This window comes from Peromyscus maniculatus, chromosome 3, assembly GCF_049852395.1.
Source record: "Peromyscus maniculatus bairdii isolate BWxNUB_F1_BW_parent chromosome 3, HU_Pman_BW_mat_3.1, whole genome shotgun sequence".
Taxonomy (NCBI): Eukaryota; Metazoa; Chordata; class Mammalia; order Rodentia; family Cricetidae; genus Peromyscus; species Peromyscus maniculatus.
This window is the reverse complement of record NC_134854.1, coordinates 15,041,758-15,066,392: the sequence shown is the minus strand read 5'-3', so window position 1 is coordinate 15,066,392 and position 24,635 is coordinate 15,041,758. Positions and strand designations below refer to the sequence as shown.

At 36.5% G+C, this 24,635-nt stretch overlaps 1 protein-coding gene across 8 annotated transcripts in view; it reads left to right on the top strand.

Annotated features, from left to right (window-relative positions):
• The window catches only part of Phf14 (PHD finger protein 14), a 146,091-nt gene that overhangs the window by 86,015 nt on the left and 35,441 nt on the right, over positions 1 to 24,635 (top strand). Inside the window, exon 17 of one of the 8 annotated variants that reach the window (XM_006984250.4) lies at positions 18,542 to 21,915. The exons of the other annotated variants lie outside the window; for them this stretch is intronic. Within the exon in view, the coding sequence (XP_006984312.1) occupies positions 18,542 to 18,554 (13 nt within the window). The 3' untranslated portion in view covers positions 18,555 to 21,915. Of the gene's footprint in view, positions 1 to 18,541; positions 21,916 to 24,635 lie in introns of those variants that run through there. 8 annotated transcript variants of the gene reach the window in all.

The window sequence follows — 24,635 nt, the reverse complement described above, 5'->3', positions numbered from 1 at the left end:
TGTGTGTATGGAAGTCAAAGGTTAACCCTTGGATATCTTTCCTTAGGAGCAGTCTACCTGGTTTTTGAAGCATGGACTATTGCTGGCCTGGAGTTTGCCAAGTAGGTGTGGCTGGCTGGCCAGTGAGCCAAAGGTTCACTTCCTGTCTTGCGCAGCACTCCAGTTATAAATACCATCACAACTGGCTTTTTGTTACTGTTGAGTTTTTTTCTTTTAAATTAAAAAAGAAAAATAGGTTCTGAGGTCAAATTTAGGTCTTCATTTTTAAACAGCAAATACTTGACAGAATGAGTTAACTGCCCTGCCCCCAGAATTGACTTGAAAATACCCTTTAAGTCTCAGCATTCCATAATTTTTTAATATTGGGCATAAAGAAGAGAAATTTAGAAATGTAAGATTTTACTCAGCTGTAAGAAATTCTGAATAATTTATAGTAGAAAATTTGGGTGATTACTGTTTTTAATATTATTAACCTATAATATTTTTTCTCATTTTGGTCTTATGTATTTTATAGACTATATCCTGTCAAAAGTCTGAGTTAATTATAAGGCACTCACTTTTTATTTATTGTTTATAAAAAGGTTTATGGTAGAATTTTGCTTTAACTTGACAAGCTTGTCTTTTTTTTTTTCAAGTGGATTTTTAAAAATATAACGAAATGTTTATAGATAAACATGACTTATATTATCTAGGTAGGTGTAGCATGTTGTGTATTGCCTGTATTGCTACTAGCCAGTTTACTGGGTGATATGAGATTGCTCTTCATTTTAATTCTTAACTATGAAACCGTTTCCAGAAATAATTACATTTTTCCTAAATTGAAACAAATTACCGTTATAAATTACAGAATTACCTTTTCATATTATAATGCATTTAATATAATTTAAAGATAAATATCGGTGTCTCTATATAGAGCAGACACCTTTGTGAAAAGAGTTCCCTTGTATTTTGTTCTCATTTCTAGAGTGGCCTCATGTTTTAGTAAGAAAATACATAATCCAGAATTGGGCTGATGCTGTAAGATGGCTCAGTAGCTGGCTTTTACCACAGCTTGTAAATAGCAGTTAGTCTCCATCACAGCATCACTTTCAGCCAGATAACCACTAAAATCACTGCCCTGTGGTTTCCTGAAAATGCCATCATCCTTCAAATGCCACATTAAATTGTGAGAGAAAACTATCAGTGCCTGCACAGTTATGTAAAAGGATGAGCATGAGCTGAGTGAGATGTTCTGGAAGAGCAGTAACCTTTCCCTGAATGTGTGCATTTCCCATTACATTTTTGACACAAAATGTTGCAAAATGATTTAATGGTGACATTTTGTTTTGCTGACTTTCCCTTTTTTCATTAAAAAAGAAACCAAAGTTAGGTTAGGAATGTAGAGGAAGAGTGACCAAGCACTGACTTCTGTAAGAATCTGTTTTCAAAGTAAATTAATAAAAATATTTAGAAATGTGCATTTTCTCCTGTTATATTGTATGTTAGCTTTAACATGCAGAATCATTCTCTCAATTATATTGTCCAGGGTACATTTTCTTATGAGTGTCTTCCTTTTTTTCAAGTAAAATGTTATCATAAATGGCATTTCAACAAATCAGAAAAGCTTTATAGCTCTATTTAAATTATTCCACAGATTTAATCAGTTTCATGTGCGTTTGTTTCTTGTTCTGGCCACATGAAAATTAAATAAGCCTGATTTTTCTAGATACCATCCTAACAGTAAGAATCAAAGGCATTAAATGTGAACCTCTGGTTACTGAAGAAATGGTACTTGTAAGATTCTTTCCAGATGCATATCCAGAAATTAACATAAACTTATTTTATTGGTTGTATTCAATGTGCATGGCACTGTGTTACACAAGGACTTTTCAATTCAAATTTATATCCCCTGTGCTCTCCGCCTTCTCTTGTCCCCTCTGTTCCCCTAGAGCAGTGGTTTTCAACCTTTAATGCTACAACCCTTTAATACAGTTCCTCATGGTGTGGTGACCCCCCCAACCACAAAATTATTTTTGTTGTTACTTCATTTCTGTAATTTTGTTATGGTTACAAATTATAATGTTGAGTTTTCAGATTATCTTAAGTGACCCCTGTGAAAAGGTCATTTGATCCCCAACAGGTCATGACCCAAAGGTTGAGAACAATTGCCCTAGACAGTTTTGCTTCTGTTTTTGTGTCATATATGTATATTTGAGTTTGTGTGTGCATAAAATCTAGGAAGTACATGTGAAAGACACATATTTGTCTTCCTTTAACAAGTTTGATCCCTTAATGTTTGTCTGCAGTTAACACACACACACACACACACACACACACACACACACACACACTACACACAAGTTGTATATAAGAATATTCTTCATGGACTTTTTATAGTATTAAATATTATTTGTAACCAGTATAAATGCCTAGAATTAGGGAAATAGTTAAGTGAATTATTATGTACATTAATTTCAGTTCTATTTAATCCCCCTTTTCAGAGTTTACAAAGAATATTTAAGTTGTGTGAAACCTTGATCGAAGATTTGGCTCAAAAATGCCATTTTGCAGCCTGGAATGGTGGCACACATTGTTAATCCCAATATTTGGGAAGCAGGGGCGGGCAGACCTCTGTGCTTTTTAGGCCTGCTGGTTTATATAAGGAGTTCCAGGCCAGCCAGGGCAACATAGTCAAACCCTGCCAAACAACAACAACAACAAAAAAAAAAAAAAAAAAAAGAAGCAATTTTGGGGGCTGGGAAGATTCCTCGAAAAGATCAGTGCTTACTGCACAGCCGTGTAAACCTAAGTTTGATCTCTGAACTCATGTAACAAAGCTGAACATAGTGGCCCATACATGTAAATATGTGGTGGAAAGAGGAGGGTCCAGGAAGACTGTTGGGCAGCCAGTTTAGGCAAAGCAGTGAGCTTCAAGTTCAGGCATACCTTGTCTCAAAAAGTAATATTGAGAGTGATTGAAGAAGACACATAATATATACTTCAAATTTCTGTCTATTTGATAAACGGGGAAAACACGTTAGGAAACTGAGAATACAAGTGAATCCTAAAATCCTTGTGGCTGGCTGTCCTAGTTAGGGTTATCATTACTCTGATGAAGCACCATGACCAAAAAAAAGATCACAATTCCATGTAACGGTTCATCACCAAAAACAGTGAGGACAGGAACTCAAGCAGGGCAGGAACCTGGAGACAGAAGCTGATACAGAGGCCAAAGCGGGTACTCGTACTGGTTTGATCAACCTGCCTTCTTAGAAAACCCAGGACTACCAGCCCATGGGTGGCCCACCCTCAGTAGACTGGGCCCTCCAAGATGGAGGCATTTTCTCACTTGAGAAAATAGAGTTACCTCTAACATGACTCTCGCTTGTGTCAAGTTGACATAAAACTAAGCAGCACAACTGACTCCTTGTCAGCTTCACACACAAATTCCTCACTGTTAAACCATAGCCTTTCCTTTCTTGTTCATCCCCCAGATCATACATTAATATCGACAGTACAGTATAAAACATTTTATAAACTTAAAAAGTCCCACAGTCTTTAAAAATCAAACACTTAAAAATTCAGTCTCTTTAAAATATCCACTCTAAAATCCATAGTCTTAAAATCCAATGTTTCTCAACAGTAGACTCCTATCAAATTAAAAAAATAAGTTAAATAATATCTTACTTCAAGAGTGAAGAGCCAGTCACAATCTGAAAAGTCAAAACCAAACTCCAGCTGTGAATCACTCAGTCCCCAATCTGGGGATCCACTCAGCATCTCCAAAGGCCCTCCTCACTTCTCAGACTCCGCCCTCTGCAGCACACAGAGCTTGTCTTCTGGGCTTCATTGGCTCCATTCACTGCTGCTGCTGTTCTTGGCAGTCATCTCATCCTACTGGGATATCCAAACACGAGGGTCTCTTGCTACAACTGGACTGCATTTTTACCAGTCGCCTAGCATGGGCGCTTTTCATGGTGCCAAGCATTAACTTCTCTTCATTAACTGACTCCCTTAATCCTGGAGCTTCAGCTGCTATTGAGACTGCACCTTTACCAGTTGCCTGTACTGGCCTCTCACAGTACCAGGCCTCAGCTGCTCTTCATGACCCCTTATGCCTTCAAAACCATGCTACCACCTGGGTGACTTTTACACTACCAGTTCAGCTTTCAGTTCAAGGTACAACCTTGGCCGCCTCTGGAACATAGCTTCTGTGTGCTAACTCTAAGGAACACTTCCCAGAAGATTTTACCTCAGTGATGCTGCTCTTTTTTTTATTTTAATTAACATTTTTTCATTTATTTTAAATAGGGACCACAGTTCTCCCCACTTCTCTCCTCCTGCCCCTCCCCCTGGCTCTCATCTACCTCCCTCTCCATCCACTCCTCTGTCTCCATTCAGAAAGGGGCAGGCCTCCCGTGGGCTTGAACAAAGCATGGTATATCAAGTTGAGGTAGGACCTAGCCTCTCCCCCTGCATAAAGGCTGTGTGAGGTAATCTAGCATGGGGAACAGGTTCCCAAAAGCCAGCTAAGTGCCAGAGACAGGTGCTGATCTCACTACTAGGAGCCTTACAAACAGACCAAGCTACACAACACAACTGTCACACACACACACACACACACACACACACACACACACACACACACACACACACACACACACACACACACACACGGCCTAGGTCAGTCCCATGAAGGCTCCCTAACTGTTGATCCAGTGTATATGAGCTCCCATGAGCTCAGGTTATCTGTCTCTATGGGTTCCTCTGTCATGACCTTGACCTCCCCACCCCTCTCCGGCTTGTACACTCCCTCTTCCCTTTATTCAGGAGGCCTCAAGGAGCTCCACCCAGTGCTTGGCATGGATCTCTGCATCTGTTTCCATCAGTTACTAGATAAAGGCTCTCTGATGACAATTAGTGTACTCACCAATCTGATTACAGGAGGCAGCCAGTTCAAGTACCCTCTCCACTATTGCTGGGAGTCTTAGTTGGGGTCATCCTTGTGGGTTCCTAGGAATTTACCTGGCACCAGGTTTTTCCCTGTCCCTGAAGTGTGCCCTCACCCATCAAAATTTCTCTTTCTTTACTCTCCCCCTGTCCCACCCTCAACCAGCCTCCTGTACCAGCCCGCCCAACCAGCTCCCTCAAGTTCCCACCCCCACCCTCAGTTTACCCAAGAGATCTCTTCTATTTCCCCTTTCTAGGGAAATCCATGATGCTAGTCCCTTCTTAGTCACTGCTGATTTCTTAGCTCTAACTGACCAGACATCAGTTGTCCCAGCAAAGGCAAGGTTTCACTTCAGTAGTTCTGGTATCTTGTGAGTCACAACCAATTCTGCGCCAACTAAGCAAACCACAGATTCTCAGATTTTCTAAATCACATACAAGTTACACCAAACTGTGTTAGGACCGCTTCTTTGGGCTTAGTCATTATACTCCTTCAACTTTGAAAAATTCAGCATTTCTGTTCAAAACTTAAGAGAGACAACCTAAACTCAAGACAGTTGTTCATTTCTCTTATATGTGGATTTGAGTCTCTCATATGTATGTGTGCATGCATGTGCACATGTGTGTATAAATGTGGGTAAAGCCTAAGTCACTAAAAGAAGGCCAAGAGAGGGTAATAAGGAAGTTATGAGGAAGGACAGAGGTAGCAAAAGGACACATGTGACCTGAAAAAGTAAAAGCGACTCATGGAGGTGACAAGGTTGATTTTGGGTAGCAGGGGTCGGGGAGATGAGAACTTCCTAAAATATACCTTGTTCAAAAGTGCCTTCATGGAGGCCTGTAGCAGTAGCTCAGGTGGTAGCATCTGCCTAGCATGCCCTAGGCCACAAGAAGAGTAGAAGGACTCAATGAGCATGGCCAGGAAGATGGGAAGTCATCACAAGGCAAGAATATTCTGAGGAAAAAAAAAAAGATTAATTGGGTGTTTGATTGATAGAATTTGTTTTGTGTGCATGGTATATGCATGTATGTATGTGTATCTTCAGGTACACTTGCTTGTGCAATATGTCATCCTCTGTCACCCTCTAATTTATTTTGCCTTGAGTAAACCACATTTATTTTTCAAATTGTTGATAATTTCCTTCATGCATATTTGTTTTGATGAAGTTCACCCCCATTCTTTCCCCTCTTCCATCTCCCCATCCCTTCTATATATTCTTTTTACTTCCCAACCTCATGTGCTATTTTTTTTAAATCCACTGAGTCCACTTAGTGCTACTTGTATGTGCATGTGTATGTATAGAACAATGTGTTGGCACATGGGTAGCCCCTTTGGGGCCATATCCCTTCTACCAAGGTAGAAGTGAGCTACAGTAGTGGTCTGGAAAAATGTGTCTACTGATGATGCACCTGGCAAGAACTGTAGCAGTAACCAACCACTTCCTGCTTGAATGTAAAGTCGGCATTAGTTTTGAGACAGTATCTCACATTGAATCTGGAGCTCACTGATACAGTAAGCTTTGGATGTCTTCTTATCTCTGTGTAGCACTGGGTTATAGACACACAGTGTCTGACTTTTACCTGAGTGCTGGGGATCTAAACTTTGGCACTCATGTTTACTCAGCAAGTACTTTGCCTACCGAGCTATCTCCTAGACCCTTGTTAGGTTTTTGGGGTGTGTGTGTGTGTGTGTGTGTGTGTTTTAAGGTTATTTTAAAGGTTAATTATTGTCACAGTGTGTTAAAACATATATATTAACTTCTTGGATTAACTTTAAAAAATTACTTCTTAATTCCACTAAGTCTTCACCTTTGAAGATGTATATTACTTTAGTCTGTAGTAGTGTCTCTTAGCTGCAGTTACCTGTAGTTAATTGTCTGATACTTTTAAGTGAAAAAAGTAATAAAACGTATCCTAATATGAATATAAGGATAACTTACTGTAATAGTTTCCTGTTACTGAATAGAAATTGGCATTTTGATTGTATTTTGTAACTATGAAATTAACTGTTCCTTACTGATGCCATTTGGATTTTATTCTGTATCAATGCCTCTTTTTAAGGGGAGTTATTATTATTATTAACATACTGACGACCACAATTTTCCCTCCCTCTTCTCCTTCCAGTCCCTGCCTCCCAAACCCCCACCCAGCCCGCCCATCCACTCCTCTGTCTATTCAGAAAAGAGAGGCCTCCTATGGATATCAACCAAACATGGCTTATCAAATTGCAGTAACATTAGACACCTCCTCTCCTATTAAGGCTGGGCAGGGCAACTGAGTATGAGGAATAGGATCCCAAAAGCTGGCAAAAGAGTCAGAGACATCCTCTATTCCCACTGCTAGAAGTACCACAAAAAGACCAAGCTACACAACTGTAACATATGCAGAGTGCCCAGGTCAGTCCCATGCATGCTCACTGGTTGTCAGTTCAATTTCTGTGTACACCTATGAGCCTAGGTTAGTTGATTCTGTGAGTTTTCTTGTGGTGTCCTTGACTCCTCTGGCTCCTCCTACAATCCTTCCTCCAAGGGGAATTTTTTTTTTAAATGACTTTTAGTGCATAGCCTTGTAGACACTGCAGATACTTTTCTAGGTTAATAAATTTTCTGTTTGTTTTATTTTGATTCTTTTTAGAAATTGAAATTCAAATCTCTATATTTGAAAAAGGGAAAACTGATGTGATACTATGAAGTAGCTGGCTAATATATTTCACTTAGGTAATGAACATTTTTATCTCTTTTCTTGTGAAATGGCCATGTGTAGTTTTGTGTGACATGTTTTTAAAGATCTGCTAAGGCACTGCCATTTAAAATAATTTTTATCATACATTTGTGATATCACCTTCTTTCCTTACTAGACTATGAATCATGTTCTGTTGATTTAAAGCAGCTTACTTATTTTCCTTAGCCTTTTGTTAACTTGAGATGGACACTAATTTCAAAACTTGGCAAAGCCACTTGCTGAAGTGTCATCTTTTGTATAGCATTTTGCCTTTTGAGGGTGTTGATTATGTGTTCTGTGATGAATGCTAAATGGGTGGATTATTTCCATTGTAGAAATCCAAATTGCTAGGTGTAATTTCCCTCTTATTCTCTAAGTACTTATCTATTATGTCTTTTTTTTCATTGTTTATTATCAGTGAATAGTCTTTCTCCTTAATACTTTATTGTAGCTGGAGAGTTTCTCTCTAGGTCCGCCAAGCCCCCCACAGTCCCACAGCCCACTTATAAAATAATCACTCAGATGATTATATTACTTAAGAACTATATGGCTATGGCAGGTTTCTTGTTATCTAGTTCTTCAATTTTAAGTTAACCCATTTCTATTCATCTATACCTTGCCATGTGGCTCATGGCTTACCCGATACTTTACATCCTGCTTCTCATCAAGGCTGCTGGCAGTGTCTCCTTGCCTCAGCCTTCCACTTCCCAGAATTCTCCTCTCTCTTTATCCTGCCTATACTTCCTGCCTGGCTACTGGCCAATGAGCATTTTATTTATCAATCAATCATAGCAACATATATTCACAGCATACATGACATCCCACAGCACTTTATCTTTTCTTAAAATCTTCACAACGTAGTTTTTGTTTTGTTTTAGCTCCATGTATTAGTAGTTGAACATGGGGATGGGAGCAGCTGGAAAAGAACAAAATAAAAACAGTAGTGGCTAAATACTCAAATTCGAAAGTGTTTAGTTTCAGGTCTTTGCCCAGCACTTACTGGGTATGACTTGGAGCTGGCTACATAGTCTATGTGTTTTGGATTTTATTTGTAAATGAGGGATCATAGATTTCACCTCTAGGATTATAGTGAGGAAATATTGATATATTCCGTAAGTCTCTTGAATTGTTGCGATAACCTATAGGTGGACTCCTTCAGTTTTTTAATACAGCTGTCTTTCTAAAACATGATCTTGCTTTTTATTATACTTAAACTTGTCCATGGACTGTCCACTTCTTGCAAGGTAATTCAGACTTTGCAACTTAGCCTACAAGACCCTCCAAACCTGGCAGCAGTCTGTCTTTTGTTTTTAATTTTAGATGCAGCCTTAGGTGACCTGTTGCCTATTGGTCATTTGGATCTTCCTACATCTCTCTAGGTATTAGTATGCCATCTTGGTTTTATTTTATATATGTCCTTTATGTGAATATGCTGCCTTCCCCAACCTACAGAAACATGAAGCTAGCAGTCCTGTCCTGTGTTTTTACTCCCATTTTCTTCTCAAAGAAGCCTGTCTTCCTTTTCATACCTCTAAAACATACTTAGCTTCTTCAAGATCCAATTCAAATACAACTTTCCTTGATTTCTATAGAAACTCCCCACAGAATGACTCCATGATCTACTGAATTCTTGGGACTTTTTTATATGCTCTACTTAATTTGATGATTGAATACATGAACATTTTTCAGTATCTTTAAAGGGTAGGACACAGATTAGAATCTAAATCTAGTGATAAAGTAAATTTTTGAAATGCTAGTAAAAATACTTTTTAACAAATGAAACCTTTAGAAGAATGGTTGAAAATCTTTACTCAGTGTGCGCAGTGCTAAACATCAAATTTTACTCACCTTTTAAAAGGATGTATAGTTGCAGACAAAAAGATCCTTGATAAAACTAGGCAATTTTGTGACCCTTTAGTAATTAATACCACCCCCCCCCAAAAAAAAAAAAAAGAAAAGAGAAGAGTAGAAAGGTTTCAGTAGAAAAGGAAGGTGAGCCGGGCGGTGGTGGCGCATGCCTTTAATACCAGCACTTGGGAGGCAGAGGCAGGCGGATCTCTGTGAGTTCGAGGCCAGCCTGGTCTACAAAGTGAGTTCCAGGAAAGGCGCAAAGCTACACAGAGAAACCCTGTCTTGAAACCCCCCCCCCCAAAAAAAAGGGTGAGTGATTGATGTAATTTTGGTGGAATGTGACTGAATCCCATTGATTCCATTTGCCTAGGCCTATCTTTTGTCTTCAGCTGTGTTGATCTGATTCACTGAGCAGTTAGAGGGGTCCCTAACAATTTCGTTTAAAGCAGACCTCTTCCCCTTGATGCTCTTTGTAGAGAATATATTAAAGAATTACTTTCATGTGGTTTATCAGTCAGTTATCACAGAGCTCAACCGGTTGTAACTTAGGGACTGTATCAAACTTACCGTCCTTGACTTCATGAATTAACTTAGCACTTAAAATGATAAACATACACAATAAATACACAAACAGCTGCACACTTAAATCTTAAGGTTATCATTTCAATAATATAGTCATGAACACTTACCTCTCTTTGAGTCACTATATTTTTTTAAGATGAAATGTCTAAGTATCTTAGAAATATGGAAATATAAAAATGCAGTACTTAAGAAAGAAAAAACTGGGTCATTGTACTTTAAATATTTTCATAAATCTTTTTCTTTCCTGTACAAAAGAACTAAACTATGGGTACAATAAAACAAACTTTGGTTAAATAACAGGATACAGTTGTCAAGGATAAATGTAAATATAATAATGAATTTGTGTAACCTTGTTTTAATAAGGTACTGTCTTAAAAAGAGGTAATAAATTCTAAAAATGATGGTTTGCTTTTCTGAAACCAGTACAGACAGGGTTGCCTATTGGTCATCATACTTTCTGCAAAACCTCAGCTTGAATCATTTTTAAGTAACTTTGTCAGACTCCATGTATCTAAAAAATTAACAGGTAAAGGTTTACTTCTCAAGTCTGTCCTATGTTAATAGAAGTATTACAGCAGCCAATTCGAGCTCCGGGAACATAACAGAGTTGCTGTGTTCTGCCCAAAGCTCGAAGCAGTGTACCTCATGAAATACCTGTGCACACTAGAAAAAACAGCAACAAAATCAGTTCCATTTTTCCTCAAAGTGGAAGTGTCAGGCACCCATTACCATTAAAAAGACTTTGGAAGATAGATGAAAATACATTTGATAGTAGTCACTGATGATAAAGGCCATGGTGGTCAATATCAATATAGAAGGTGTGGACACTTCTTAAATTTGTTAGTTTCTCTTGGTGTTTCTTGTGAGGGCCCTTGAGTTCTTTTTATATTTTGGATTTTAACTTTTTAATGGATGTGTAGTTGGTAAAAAAAAAAAAAAAAAAAAAAAAAAATCTTCCCATTCTGTACGCTGCCTCTTTGTACAAATGAAGGTGTCTTTTGCCATGCAGAAGCTTCCCAGGTTTATGAGGTCTATTTATTAATTGTTGATCTTAGTACCTATGGTAAGAGTGTACTGTTCAGAAAGTCTTTTCCTAAGCCAGTGAGTACAGGGCTATTTCCCACTTTCTTTTCTATCCGGTTCAATGTATCTGGTTTTATGTTGAGGTCTTTGATCCATTGTAGTTAAGTTTTGTGCAGGGTGATAGTATGGATCTATTTGAATTCTTCCACATGAAAGCCATCTAGTTTGACAAGCACTATGTTTTAAAGATGCTATCCTTTTTCCAGTGTATATTTCTGACAAAAATCAGGTGTCTATAGGTGTATAGGTTTATGTCTGGGTCTTTATTTCAATTCTCTTGAACAATGTGTCTGTTTTTGTGCCAATACCATGATGTTTTTATTACTATAACTCCATAGTACAATTTGAAATTCAGAATGGTGATACCTTCTGTAGCAGGGTCCTGTGCTGTTCCTTTTGGGGCAGGGGGCCAAGTAGGCACACAGACTCTGGGAGAATGTTGAAACAACAAGCTGAGTTTATTCAGGAAGAGGCACGCCTTATATACCCTCCATCCCACCTGATGAATATGCATCTGCTGGTGTGACATGGCTGCCTCTCATTGGTCTGGGTCATCTCCAGATCATATTTCAAGGGCTGTTGCTAAGGCAATTAGGCAGAACCCAGGTTGGCTCTTGGAAATTATCTTTTTTACTTGTTTGGGCTAGCTGGCCCTCAAGCCTGTTAGGGGTGAGTCATCCTACAACCTCCAACAGTTCTTTAATTATTCAAGAACATTTTTTAGCTAGCCTAGTTTTTTTTGGTTTTTTTTTTTTGGTTGTGTGTGTGTGTGTGTTTGTGTGTGTGTGTGTTTGTGTGTGTGTGTGTGTGTGTATGTGTGTGTCTGTTTGTCTCCATATAAAGCTGAAGATTGTCTTTTCAAGATCTATAAAAAATTGTGTTGGAATTTTGATGGGGATTGTATTAAAGCTGTAGATCGTTTTTGTTAGGATGGCCATTTTTACTATACCAATCCTACTGCTGCATGAGCATGGGAGATCTTTCCATCTTTTGCTCTCTCCTTCATATTCTTTCTTTACTGTCTTACTCTTTTTATCATACAAGTATTTTACTTGCTTGGTTAGAGTTACCACAAGGTACTGTATATTATTTGAGGCTATTGTGAAAATTGTTTTTCCCCCAATTTTTTTTCTGTCCATTTGCCATCTGTTTATAGGAGGGCTATTGATTTTTGTGGGTTAATTTTATATCCAGCTACTTTGCTGAAAGTGTTTATCAGCTGTAGGAATTTCCAGATGGAAGTTTTCAGGTCACTTATGTATACTGTCAGATCATCTGCAAATACCAAAACTTAGACTTCTTTCTTTCTAGTTTGTATCCCCATGATCTCCTTCAGTTGTCTATTGCTCTAGCTAAGACGTCAAGTACTGTATTGAATAGATATGGGGAGAGTGGGCAACCTTGTCTTGTTCCTGATTTTAGTGAATTGCTTTGAGTTTCTCTCCATTTAATTTGATGTTGGCTAAGGGCTTGGTATAAATTGCCTTTATTCTGTTGCGGTGACCCTAAAACTTCCACCTGGAAATAACTACAGCTGATAAACACTTTAAAAGCTGTGAATAGAAACATGTTTTAAGGTTTTGTTCAAACTAATAAAAATACAATATATATATATATGTGTGTGTGTGTGTATACATTTATGTATACACAATATATATACACATACATATATCTGTGTTACTAGAATTTGAAGAATTTGTTTTTTTATACTCACTGCATGCATTGCCAATTCTTTTAAGCTGTATATGTATATATACCCATAATCTTGTATATATTCATATCTAATGTGTTTTAAGTAACTATAAAACAATAGATTCCCTATGTCTCTTTCCACCATCCTTAGTGATATCTCTCCTCCTTCTCTCTCTTCTTGCTGCTGCCATACCACCCCACTCCTCAGCTGAAGTCTGCTTCTTCAGTTTTTGCCAGTTCCCTCTCATAACACTGTGTCCTACTGTGTACCTTTCTAGTACCATTCTACCCACCCCAGAGGTCCTTTATATTTTCCTGAATTCTGCAGTTGTTACAGCTTATATATGTATATCTAAAGATTTGGGTCAAGGATCCACAAATAAGAGGGTGTATATGGCATTTGTCTTTCAGGGTCTGTGTTACCTCACTCGGTATAATTTTTTCTAGCTCCATCTATTTATCTGCTATTTTCATTTTTCTTTATAGGTAAGTGGAATTCCATTGTATATATGTGTCATACTTTCATTATCCATTAATTAGTTGAAGGATAAGTTTGTTCCCATTTCTTTGATACTGTGAATAAAATAACAATGAACATGGCTACAGTAGGGATCTGTGAAGTAGGATGGTAAGTTCTTTGGGCATGTGCCAAGGAGTGCAGTATGTGACTCACATGGTAGATCTGATCTACTTTATCTTTTAGAGAATTCTCCACACTGATTTCCATAGTAGTTGCACACTGGAGAAAAGAACATCTTGACCAAATGGTGCTGGGAAAACTGGATGTCCATGTGTAGACGAATGGAGTTAGACCTGTGTATAGCATCCTGTAGAGTAATAAATGCCAAATGAATCAAAGGCCTTATGTGAAACTTGAAGTCCAGAAATGGTAGAAGAAAACATAAGCAGTACCATACAAAATATAGGGGTGTAGGGAAGGGAATCCCATTCACTCCAGAAGTAAGACCAAGAGTTCACAAATGGCACCTCAGAAATCTGAAGAGTCTGTACAACAAAAGAAACCAGTGAAGACAAAGTCCACAGAGTGGGCACGAATTTTTGCCGGCTGCACATCTGATAGAGGTTTAATATTCAGAGTACACAAAGAACTGAAGGAAGGAAGGAAAGAAGAAAAGAAAAGGAGAGGAGGGAGGGTAAAAGAAAAGAGAAACAAAAACAAAGATTAACAGAAACAGATGACCCAACTAAAAAGTGGGCTCTGGATTTGAATAGACAGTTCTCAAAAAAAAAAAAAAAGAAAGAAAGAAAAGTGGCTCAAACATCTTAGAAAATGTTGAACATACGTAGTAATCAGGAAAAAGCAAATAAAACTGCTTTGATATTTCCTCTTACTCCAGTCAAAATAGCCAAGATCAGTCAACAGCTGACAACAATGGTGGTGGGGGAGGGGAGCTGTCATTCACTGGTGATGATCAGTGTTGGAAGTCAGAACAGAGAATGCGTTCCTCCTTACTGCTAGTCTGTGCCTGAGTTATACCATTTCCTGTAACCTCTGTGTCTTTCTTTTGCCCGATAACATATCCAGGATTTGAGTTCTATGTATTGATATCATCGAGGAAATTTCCCAGTGTCTTAGCTGCTGTGCAGGTCACATGCTCTCCTTTGTCCTACTCACCAGACCAGCAGTTCTTCACTGCCCTTTCTGTCTTTATTCTAAGCTGCCTTGAATGTCTAGTGGACAGTTAGAACAGAAGAAAGCTTTCAGCACAGAAGAGTGCCAAGTTTAATACTGGGTTCTCTTAATTGTTGTTCTTAAATATTTTTTCAACATCCCTTCCACTAGGAATTTGTCCTTGTTGCTTTTGACCTACCTTGCTTTATAAAAAGTAATGCTTGGTGATTTAAAGTCAACGTCTTTAGAATTAAAGTTATGCTTAGTGATACATCATCAAAAGACTAGATTCTGAAGAAGGAATTAGAAAGTCAGTGGAATTCCCTAAAGGAATTCTTACATTTAAAAGTAATTTGTAAAGGGTATGTTTCTGTTGGTAAAGATTGGGAAAGGGATATTTAGTTTCCAAACATTCTCAGTTGGATAAGAAAGCAGCCCAGCTGCCACTGCATTGTTCCTATTAAGGTCTCAAAAAATTGGGGGCTAAAAACAAAATGTTGACTTACCATGCCTTTTCCCTCTAATGTTCCAATTGGGTTGACTTGATGATACTATTGGACATGTACGGGGACTAACCTACTCCCTCACATGTAATATTTACAATATTACTTAATTTTGTCATCTACTCTTGTCATTTTAATAATTCCTGTATAAATTTACAATATACAGGAAAACTAAACCTTGAAGTAAATTTGTGTGACTCATATTTTTAATTTACCAGTATTTGTACTTAATTCTCTATGATTGTATAAAATGACTGTAAAGCAGACACATAAAATCACAGAAGCTTTACATAGTGAAATATGTTGTTTCTGGGATATTAAATTGAAAATAAGAAAAAATACTGGTTTCAGGCACATTTAATAGTGAAATGTTTGTTTTGTTCATTTATTCAATACAATTAATTTTGAATTTTAAACTTATTTTCCATTGTAGTATGTTTATATTGTTAACTTAGACAAATATTATTTATTACATATATCAATGGTTATATTAATCATGTAGCAAGAGTGGTTTTCCTTAGGGCTGGAGAGAAATCTGTCAGTAAAATGCTTCTTATGTAAGGATGGGAACCTGAGTTCCAATCCTCAGCACCCATACACAAGTTAATATGGTGGTGTATGTCTGTAATCCCAGCACCAGAAGGCAGAAACAGGATCCCAGCTGGTGCTTACTGACCAGCCAGCCTGTATGAATCAGTGAACAAATGAAAAACTCCATCTCAAGAAAATAAATAACTATAGTACATTGGAGAGTAATTGAGGAAGACACCTGATTTCAGCCTATAGCCTCCATACACAAGCGCACACTTACCTATCTATATTTCTGTACACACACACACACACACACACACATCCAAACATGCAGACTGGAATCTCTAATCAGTTCTGTTACTGGCAAGATGAATGACCTTGAATTAAGTTACTTTTAGTCATTTTCTCATCTGTAAAAATGAAAGCTTTAACCTTCATTTTTCCTTTCAAAATTTGTAACATTTATAATACAGAGATTCCAAAAAGAAATAATATCCAGATCTGAAAAGAAAAGAAATAATATCCAGATCTGAAAAGAATTTGGAAGTGTATAACCTCTCACCATTCATTTAGGACTTGTATTATCTACCAGCATTGACTAAGCATCAGGAAACAAACTCGTGTTAGAGACAGATATTCAAACTTCTTGTTGTGTGAAACAGCTCTCGTCAGCAATGAACAGTTTTTGTCCAAGTGAGCCCCCATGTCTTCCCTTAAAACTCTCAGTCCTTAGAACCACAAAACAAATAGTATCCGCCTTAGTGTTAGAACCCAACTACATTGTTTTCTTGGGTTTATTGACTTCATTTTGTTATAGAAAATGAATAACTTACTTCATGGTATTTGTATAGCAGGAGTTTTACTTTATATTGGCTTTGGGAGTTTGGTCATATTAATGATGGAAGAGGTAAAGGGAATGAGACAGATGGTGTGGTACAGACTTGGGGGTTGGTGGTAAATTGTGGTACCTAGGAAATGATGTATTATAACAGGTACAAAGGAATGTCACTTCCAGATACCTGTGGCCTGAAAATTATAATAATCCTCATATTAGGTTCTCCCTCCCCAGACTCTGTTCTCTGCATGTACTATGCCCATCAGTTCTGGTAAGACCTGTGAGATGTGCATATCTTTTAGATGTGAGTGATCTGTGGTGTAGAAGCAGCAAACAATGTAAAATTGAGTTAAGTGTGTATTAAAAGTACATTGTATGAATTGTTGTATAGTAGAAAAGAAATTTTAATATATAACAGTTTGTCCTGTTTGACAGGTCTGCTAGCTTTCATACCAGTTCCCACTCATTGTGTTCCTGTTGTGCTGCTAGTATTTTGTGTATTGTTCTCTTTTAATCCCCACAGCAACCATCTCTATAATACAGATAGGAGACAGAAGCTAATTTTATTCCTATTCTGTGAGTGAGGAACTGGAAAATCACTTGCCTAAGATCACACACTTAGAGTGTGATGGAAGTGAATATTGAATATAAGCCATAATAACTGTCAGGCCCATGCATTTGGCATCAGACATCCTACGTCACCACACTGCACTGATTGACTGTATGTGGCTTAGTCAGGCGGAGCAGATACTTCTTACACCAGCACAGCTAATAAAAGCTGCAGAACGTGTTTAGAGTTTCTGGTTCATCTGTCTGCGAAACTCTCTGAAACTGTGTTTTCTATATTAATTTCAAAGAAAGCTTACTAAATACAAATAAGGTAATTGCTAGGTTAAAACATGAGCTTTGATTTAAAATAATACATTTTTTTATCTTGACATATTAGAGCTGAAGACAAGTTATATGGCTTATTCTAGCATTTAGATTTAAAGTATTAGATGAAATTTAATATTAAGGGGAATATTAGGAGTAACTATTTGGTTTTCCCAGAGTTAAAATCCGACTTGGATTGAATTGGAGTTTAAAATGGATTTCCTTGATAAATTATGTATCCATATTCCAAGGACTATCACAAGTAACTATGAAATCTTTTCACTTACCTGTTAGTCATCATTATTTTTTTTGTAATTGAGAGTGAAACATGCTTGCATTATAAAAGGTTACTTCCTCTAGAATAAGTTTTCCTAGTACTGTTTAATGTTCAAAGTAAACATCAGATTCCCAGTGTGCTAAAAGCTCTTCACATAGAGACCAAAGTACTGAAAATTTTAGCACAGGATTTTCTATTTGGCCAGAGTCCAGCTCTTGCTATCGCTTCTCTTGTTGATAAGTATAGCATTTTTCTTAGCATTGTTTCACATTATTGTCTTTTCTTTGTAGGAAAAGTTTTGTTTTTGCTTTCTTTGTCTCTGGTGAGTTTGGCATGCTAGCTCTCCTCAGTACTGCTTTATTTCTCTGTGTGCCTCTTTTCACTTTCTTTTTTCTCAGTGGAACTTAGAAGCATTAAACACATCTTTCTAATACTTTAAAAAATGAACTTTTTTTAATGATGTATGACTATTTAGCAATTTTGTGTCATCTCTACAGTTCTAAATATGTGAAAGAAATGGTGAACTTTTGTTTCTACCATAGTTAAGAAAAAAAAGGTACTTATGCCCTCTAAGCCCTTAAGATTTTTCCTCTCAAAATCAAGACACAAAGTTTGCAAATAATGTTAGCCATGCATTTCTAATACAGTCTTTTTCAAAGGAAGCCAGTATAGAGATATAGTTGCATGTTTCCTCAGGCATTGTAAAATTGCCATTCTCAGTAATTTTCAAAATAGTAATTGATCAAATGCATTTCCTTTATATTCAAGCCATTCTTTCATAAAATAGATTGATTTTGATAATAAAAACTATTACCAATAATACAAGAGGAGGCAACTCAGTGTTCAAAAGCTAAAATATTCACTTGTAATCAGTGAGAACCTGCCCAAGACTATGGCATTTAGGGTGAGGAATTCTATCTCTTTGTTATTTGAATCTACTGTGGTATTATTAGTATGTTTCATAAGGCATAGTACAGAGCTGCTATGATCTTTAAATGTTAATGCTCTTTTCTTATCACTTTACTGTGTAGATACCCTTCATGAGACCCAACTCTGCCACAGCTCATCCTCGGAGGCAGTCCCGGAAACCTCTTTTATAAGTGTGATTTTAAAATGTGGATAAAACTCTCAATAGAGCATATAAACTAAAGGAGAACAGCTATCTTGTCCTTCCCATAAGCTTATCACTGCAAAAAGTGCTTTTGCTTGTCAGGTTTGGATAGAATGTAATTGATTGGTCTGTTATATGGGTAGACAAGGCAGTTAATTTGCCTGTGGATTTTTTTCCTTTTTTTCTTTCTATTTTCTTCTTTCTCCCCTTCTCTTACTATTTTTTTTTGTTACAATACTCAGAAACACTTGGTGTACGCATTTTTAAAAACAACAGTGGGTATTGTCTTGTCAGAATTGTTTTAGTGGGTAAATGTCTTTCCCTCTTGCTCCTTTGGCCCGAGACAATACAGTATTTGGACTGCATGAAGACTAAAGGAAGCCAGTGGGACTTACGTGCTCTGTGCTTCCCTTTGTTGAACAATTACCTCCATTATTTGTTTGTAAAAGGACAATGCTTGCCACTGATCTGCAAGTCTGTATCAACTTATTTACTACATGTATTCACACATGAAAGAAATTCTTCAATGAGAACAACTCTAGACTCAAATTTAATTTCTATTTGTGATATTCAGCAAAAGTGAAAGGCTGGTGAAGATTAAAACTTTCTGGTTTTGAGTAGTATGAAAACACTTGATATTAGCATGGACATTTGATAACTAGAATTTAAGCTCAAGAATAAACGTACTATCTGTATGAGTCTGTAGGTAATTTTTTCAGAAATACCCAAATTCATTCCTTATTGTTTCATCTAATACGAACTCTGTATGTTCCATGCAATTTTACTTTTTTCAACTTAAATGTGAAGCTATGGAATGAGGGAGATACAGAGCTTGTTGAGTATACAACCTGCCTGCTGAAAGATCTTCACCAGCACCTGTGTCTTCCCTGAGGTTTACAGAGTTTACATTTGATCTTCATGCTTTATTGGTCCAGTTTTAAGTCAACGGCAGAAATACTTTGAATATTGAACCATTTATCTTGAACTGATTTAGAAGAGACTGCTGAAATTGAAATGCACATACACATGTAAATTGTCAAATTGTATCTTGGAATTCCATTGTTTATCATTGTGGATTTGGATTTTTCCAGGTATATGGGCATTTGGAATAGTTTAAGCTGTAGATAGCCAATGTGTGTGTAATTGTAAAGTTGGTGTCTCTAGTAATCTGTAGTTATAGGAACCATATGACTGGATAAAATGTTTAGTAAAATTAAACATGAAGGAAATAATGTATAAAGATGCTATTAATTTATTGGTAGATATTATAGCACTGGAGAAAATATCCATAATCCTTAGGAAAAGCAATATGCTTTTTTAGGTATAAAGAAGAACCAACTATTATTACTTAATTTATGGAAAAGTTGGTGAACACCAACAAACTTTATGAAAAATGACAGTAGCAGATTAGCATTTTTCAAATGAACTATGCCTTAGGCCAACTTTCTTTTAGCATAAGGTAAGAAAACATTAGTGGATATTTTTTAATTAGGGTTTCTTTTTCCTTCCTCTGCATTTCTGTTTTAGTTCTGAGAAATCATGGGTAGTGTGGTTGTAATGGCACTGTTAACCAAAAGCCCTTTCCCATTGGTTATCATTAGAAAAGACCAATTACCATTCTTCATGTTTTAGTTTTCAGTGGTAGATTATACTCTTCCAAGTTTGGTAAACAACCCATGTTACATGTTTTTTACACATTACCAGTATAAGTTGCACAGTTCCTAAATGATAGTTTCTTAAAAGTCTCCATCTTCTGAAGAGAAAAAAATGAAATATTTTCTCTTAATAATCTCCTAAATAACAGTAGAAAATTAGCTTTTGCCCATTACTGGTCCATTGCTATTAAATAGCAAAATTAATGTTTATCTAAGCAAATATTTCAGAATGATTTATATCTTATAAATATGTGTAAAGGGGAATGACAGCTCAGGTATTTGACAGTTATATGCCACAGAAACAGAAGTGAAAGAAAATTAACATGTCAGGAAGGAGCTGGGAGCGTGCTTAATTGGTACAGTGTGCATACGCATGAGGACCAGTACCCATGTGAACAGTGGGTACACTGGGTCAGACTGGTAATCCAGTGAGTGCTGGGGCCAGAGACAGCAGGGTCTCTGTGACTTAGTGGCCAGCCACCATACAGATTGGGCAAGTACCAGGCGAATGAGAGATCCTAGCTCTAAAGCCATGGTGGGGACACACACACACACACACACACACACACACACACACACACACACACCATGTTATACAATATTGGGAAAGGAATTAAATGCCTCTGAAAAAATACCCAGTAGATGATATGGTAGTGATGCATCAGAGTCACAGGAAGAATTTGATGAGACTTGGCTATCATCTTCTTATCCTCCTTTTCCACCACATGTTCTCTCCCTGCCTCTCTGGAGTTTTTAATTCTGTAGATTTGTGATGAGATGAAACAATCTGAATTTGTAACAGGTTCAAAATAATGTTGATTTAGCTGATCAGGGATTACTAAGTCAGGATTACTTTGAGAACAACTGTGTATATTATTTGTTTAAAATAATATATTCAGTATTGATTAATAATGAATGTTGATGTCTTTAAGGGGCTCGGATTTCTCAAAATACTTGTTTCTGGACAGAGGGTTTGTAGAAAAGTAATTTCTTCTGAAACATACAACGTACAACTTCCTTCATTTTTAAAAACTCATTTAAATATTTATTTCACAAATAGAGCAACACTGCTTGCCCAGAATGTCCTGGTCTTTTTGTTTCTTGGGTTTTGTTTTGTTTTTTAAGACTTAGGATTATGTATCATATGAAAATAATGTTTAGCTTTAGCCTGTATTGTGTTTTAAATTTAGATATTTATGCATCACTTATGTATCACTGTACTTTGTGTTTCCTGAATGTTTATCCAATATTTTATGTGGCATAAAAATAGATTTCTGACAAATAATATTCATTTTAGTTGGCCTCCTTCCCTGTTTGTATATCCTATTTCGTAGGGAAACACTTTTTAAGCACTCAAAGTTACATACTTTAAACATTCTTACATACATCCTCATCGGTATGTTTTACTTGACTCACAATATGGAAACATTTTACCAAGATCTGTTTAAGAATTCAGAAAGATGGCCGGGCGGTGGTGGCGCACGCCTTTAATCCCAGCACTCGGGAGGCAGAGGCAGGCGGATCTCTGTGAGTTCGAGGCCAGCCTGGGCTACCAAGTGAGCTCCAGGAAAGGCGCAAAGCTACGCAGAGAAACCCTGTATCAAAAAACCAAAAAAAAAAAAAAAAAAAAAAAAAAGAATTCAGAAAGATACTGCAATAGATTAGAACACTAACAGTTTTCAAAATATTTTTTCGTTTCTGAAATTATTTTTGACTAGTGAAACCTGTTGAAGAGACTTAATAGGACACATAGGCAGATATAACAGAAGACAAGATATATGAAGGGGAATTTATCCATAGCTGCCTGAGCCATCACCTTGTAAATTTAGATAACAGTAAGGATTGTGAACGGAGACAGGTTTTACAAGTGATTTTTTATTTAAAAAAAAAAAAAATGTAGGCTTATTTCCTGTAGCGATCACCCTTAGGTGTTCTGTAGGCCTGCCAGTAAGATTCACTGCTGTTCAGGTACATAAGATGTAATGAAATTGAATGTTCATGCTGGGCTTGGTAAATAAAAAGAGATTGACCCCCTAGCCATTATCTCATTTACCTGATTTACATTGTAAAATCAGGATCTACACTATTGATTGGAGTATAATTAGTTAATTATGAACGAGGAAATGCAAAGTTATGTGGAGCTTAAACACAGCAGGTTGTAGTGCTAAAAAATGTCCAAGGGCATGAGCAGATGGAGATCAGTTTATTAAAGAACAAAGCAGACGTGTTTCAGGTATGGAAATGTCTAATCATTCTCTCATGCTGTGAAGAGATACTTGACCTTATTGTGTATTTTCATATGAATTGCCTTGTTTCGTGTTCTGTTTTTTGTTTTGTTTTGTTGTTTTTCATTTTACTTTTAAAGTTGCAAGCTGGCTGCTGCAGATGTAGATAATGAATTGAATCCACTCTTTAAGCGGACTTGGATTTCACTTTTCCCGAATAGTGCTTCAGTCTATAGTCACCTGTAATGAAGAATTTTAGACTGTCCTGCCACCCACCCTTTCATTGTTGCTGGGGAGAGACATCCCCAGGAGCATCCATGAAATAGGTTCACGTGTTCCACATTGGTCTGCAATTTGTGAAACATGATTTAAAACACAGTTTCTAATTAATTTGTATAGAAAATGCTTATGTAGATGGCTTGCACTAAAATTGTTAAATGTTATAAGGAATAAAATATCTTAGTTATAAGTATCATACCATTGATAGAATGTAAGAGTGTTGTGACAGTTCATATTATTTAAAATTTTTAAGGGGACTCAGTATATATTTATTCTATTTGTTAAGACATTTAATTGAAAGGATTGGTCACTGTTCACTGAAATAACCTATCACTGTAATTGCTAAATTTGTGTTTGAATTGCTAGTAAGGTTTTATTTAAGCAATGTTAATATTCAAGACTAATTGATGGGAAAGTCAGAACCCCACCCCACCCCCAATCTGTTCTCTTGATGCTCTTGTTTCTAAGTGAAAAATGTAATGTAACGTAGTTTCAGAGACAATTCTTTATCCAGCATTGCATAGACTGGGAGGGAAGACTGAGTGAGTACTGTGTTCTATTAAGGTAACAGAATATCCACAATTGTCAACATCAATGTGATCCTGAAACAGTACATCCCTTTAAAATCTGAGCCATAGATTTTGTTTCTTTCTAAAGACCAGTTTATCATGTAGTCATAAACTACTTGCTTAGGAGGTGTACTCACTTATTTCATCTAGTGTTTTTTAAAGTAGTTACTTAGTGTATGCCCCAAATGAACTTATTAATTGGAAATTAAGAAAGTTAAATCATTTAGAGCAGTGTTTCTCAATCTTCCTAATGCTGTGACCCTTTAATACAGTTCCTCATGTTGTGGTGACCCCCAACCATAAAATTATATTTGTTGCTACTTCATACTATAATTTTGCTACTGTTATGAATCATAATGTAAATATCTATGTTTTCCAATGTTCTTAGGGAGTTGAGAACCACTTGATTAGCTTATGTTTAGGCATAAGAGAAAAATAAATCAGTTACATATTTTTGCTTGTTTCAACATTGTCAATAGTCACTCAACACCCAATTTAATGTTTGTGTAGATCATAGCACTTATGAAGATAAATCATTTTCTCTGCTTTGTCTAGGGTGCTATACTTAATCATAATGCTAAGTAAGTATTTTAATACAAATAGAGCTGTGTTTATTTATTTAGTCTCTATGTTTTGCTAAATTAATGTGTGAAGACCATATAGAACTTCTCTGTCACTTGTATCTGTATCAAATATGAATGTGGTATGTAGGAAGTTATATTTAATAGGTACATAATTAGTCAGGTTTTGTTTTACATTATAAATTGTGTTTGTTTAATTTCATTAAGCTGTAAATTTTAGGATACTTTGTAGTCCATTGTGCACAGTATTTATTAGATATTTTAAACATACTTTAAACATTGGGTTTACATTTTATTTAAAGACACATTCTTCATATGCTAGTTTTATATTCTCTTTTCATGTTTAAGGTATTGCCTTCTTTTTATTATAATGTGCTACTGGTATAATAATGTTTTTATTACATACACATTTGTTTTGTTTAATAAAGTATGTTGTGTTATATCACAATACTTTTGTGGGTCATTGACTTCCTTTGAAAACTTGTTTTTATTCACTTTATTTTGACAAATTAAGTATGTGTTATTGTATTGCTGGAATTAAAATGTGTTCAAGTACTTATTAAAACTAGAAACTAAGTAAAATTGATCAGTAATTGTTTTTACCCTTATAATTTTCAGAATATAGCCACTATGGACTTACTTTTTGAGTTTTAAAAATACTTGAATTTTCTATGTAGCCAAAATTTGCTAGTTGCTAAATTTTGA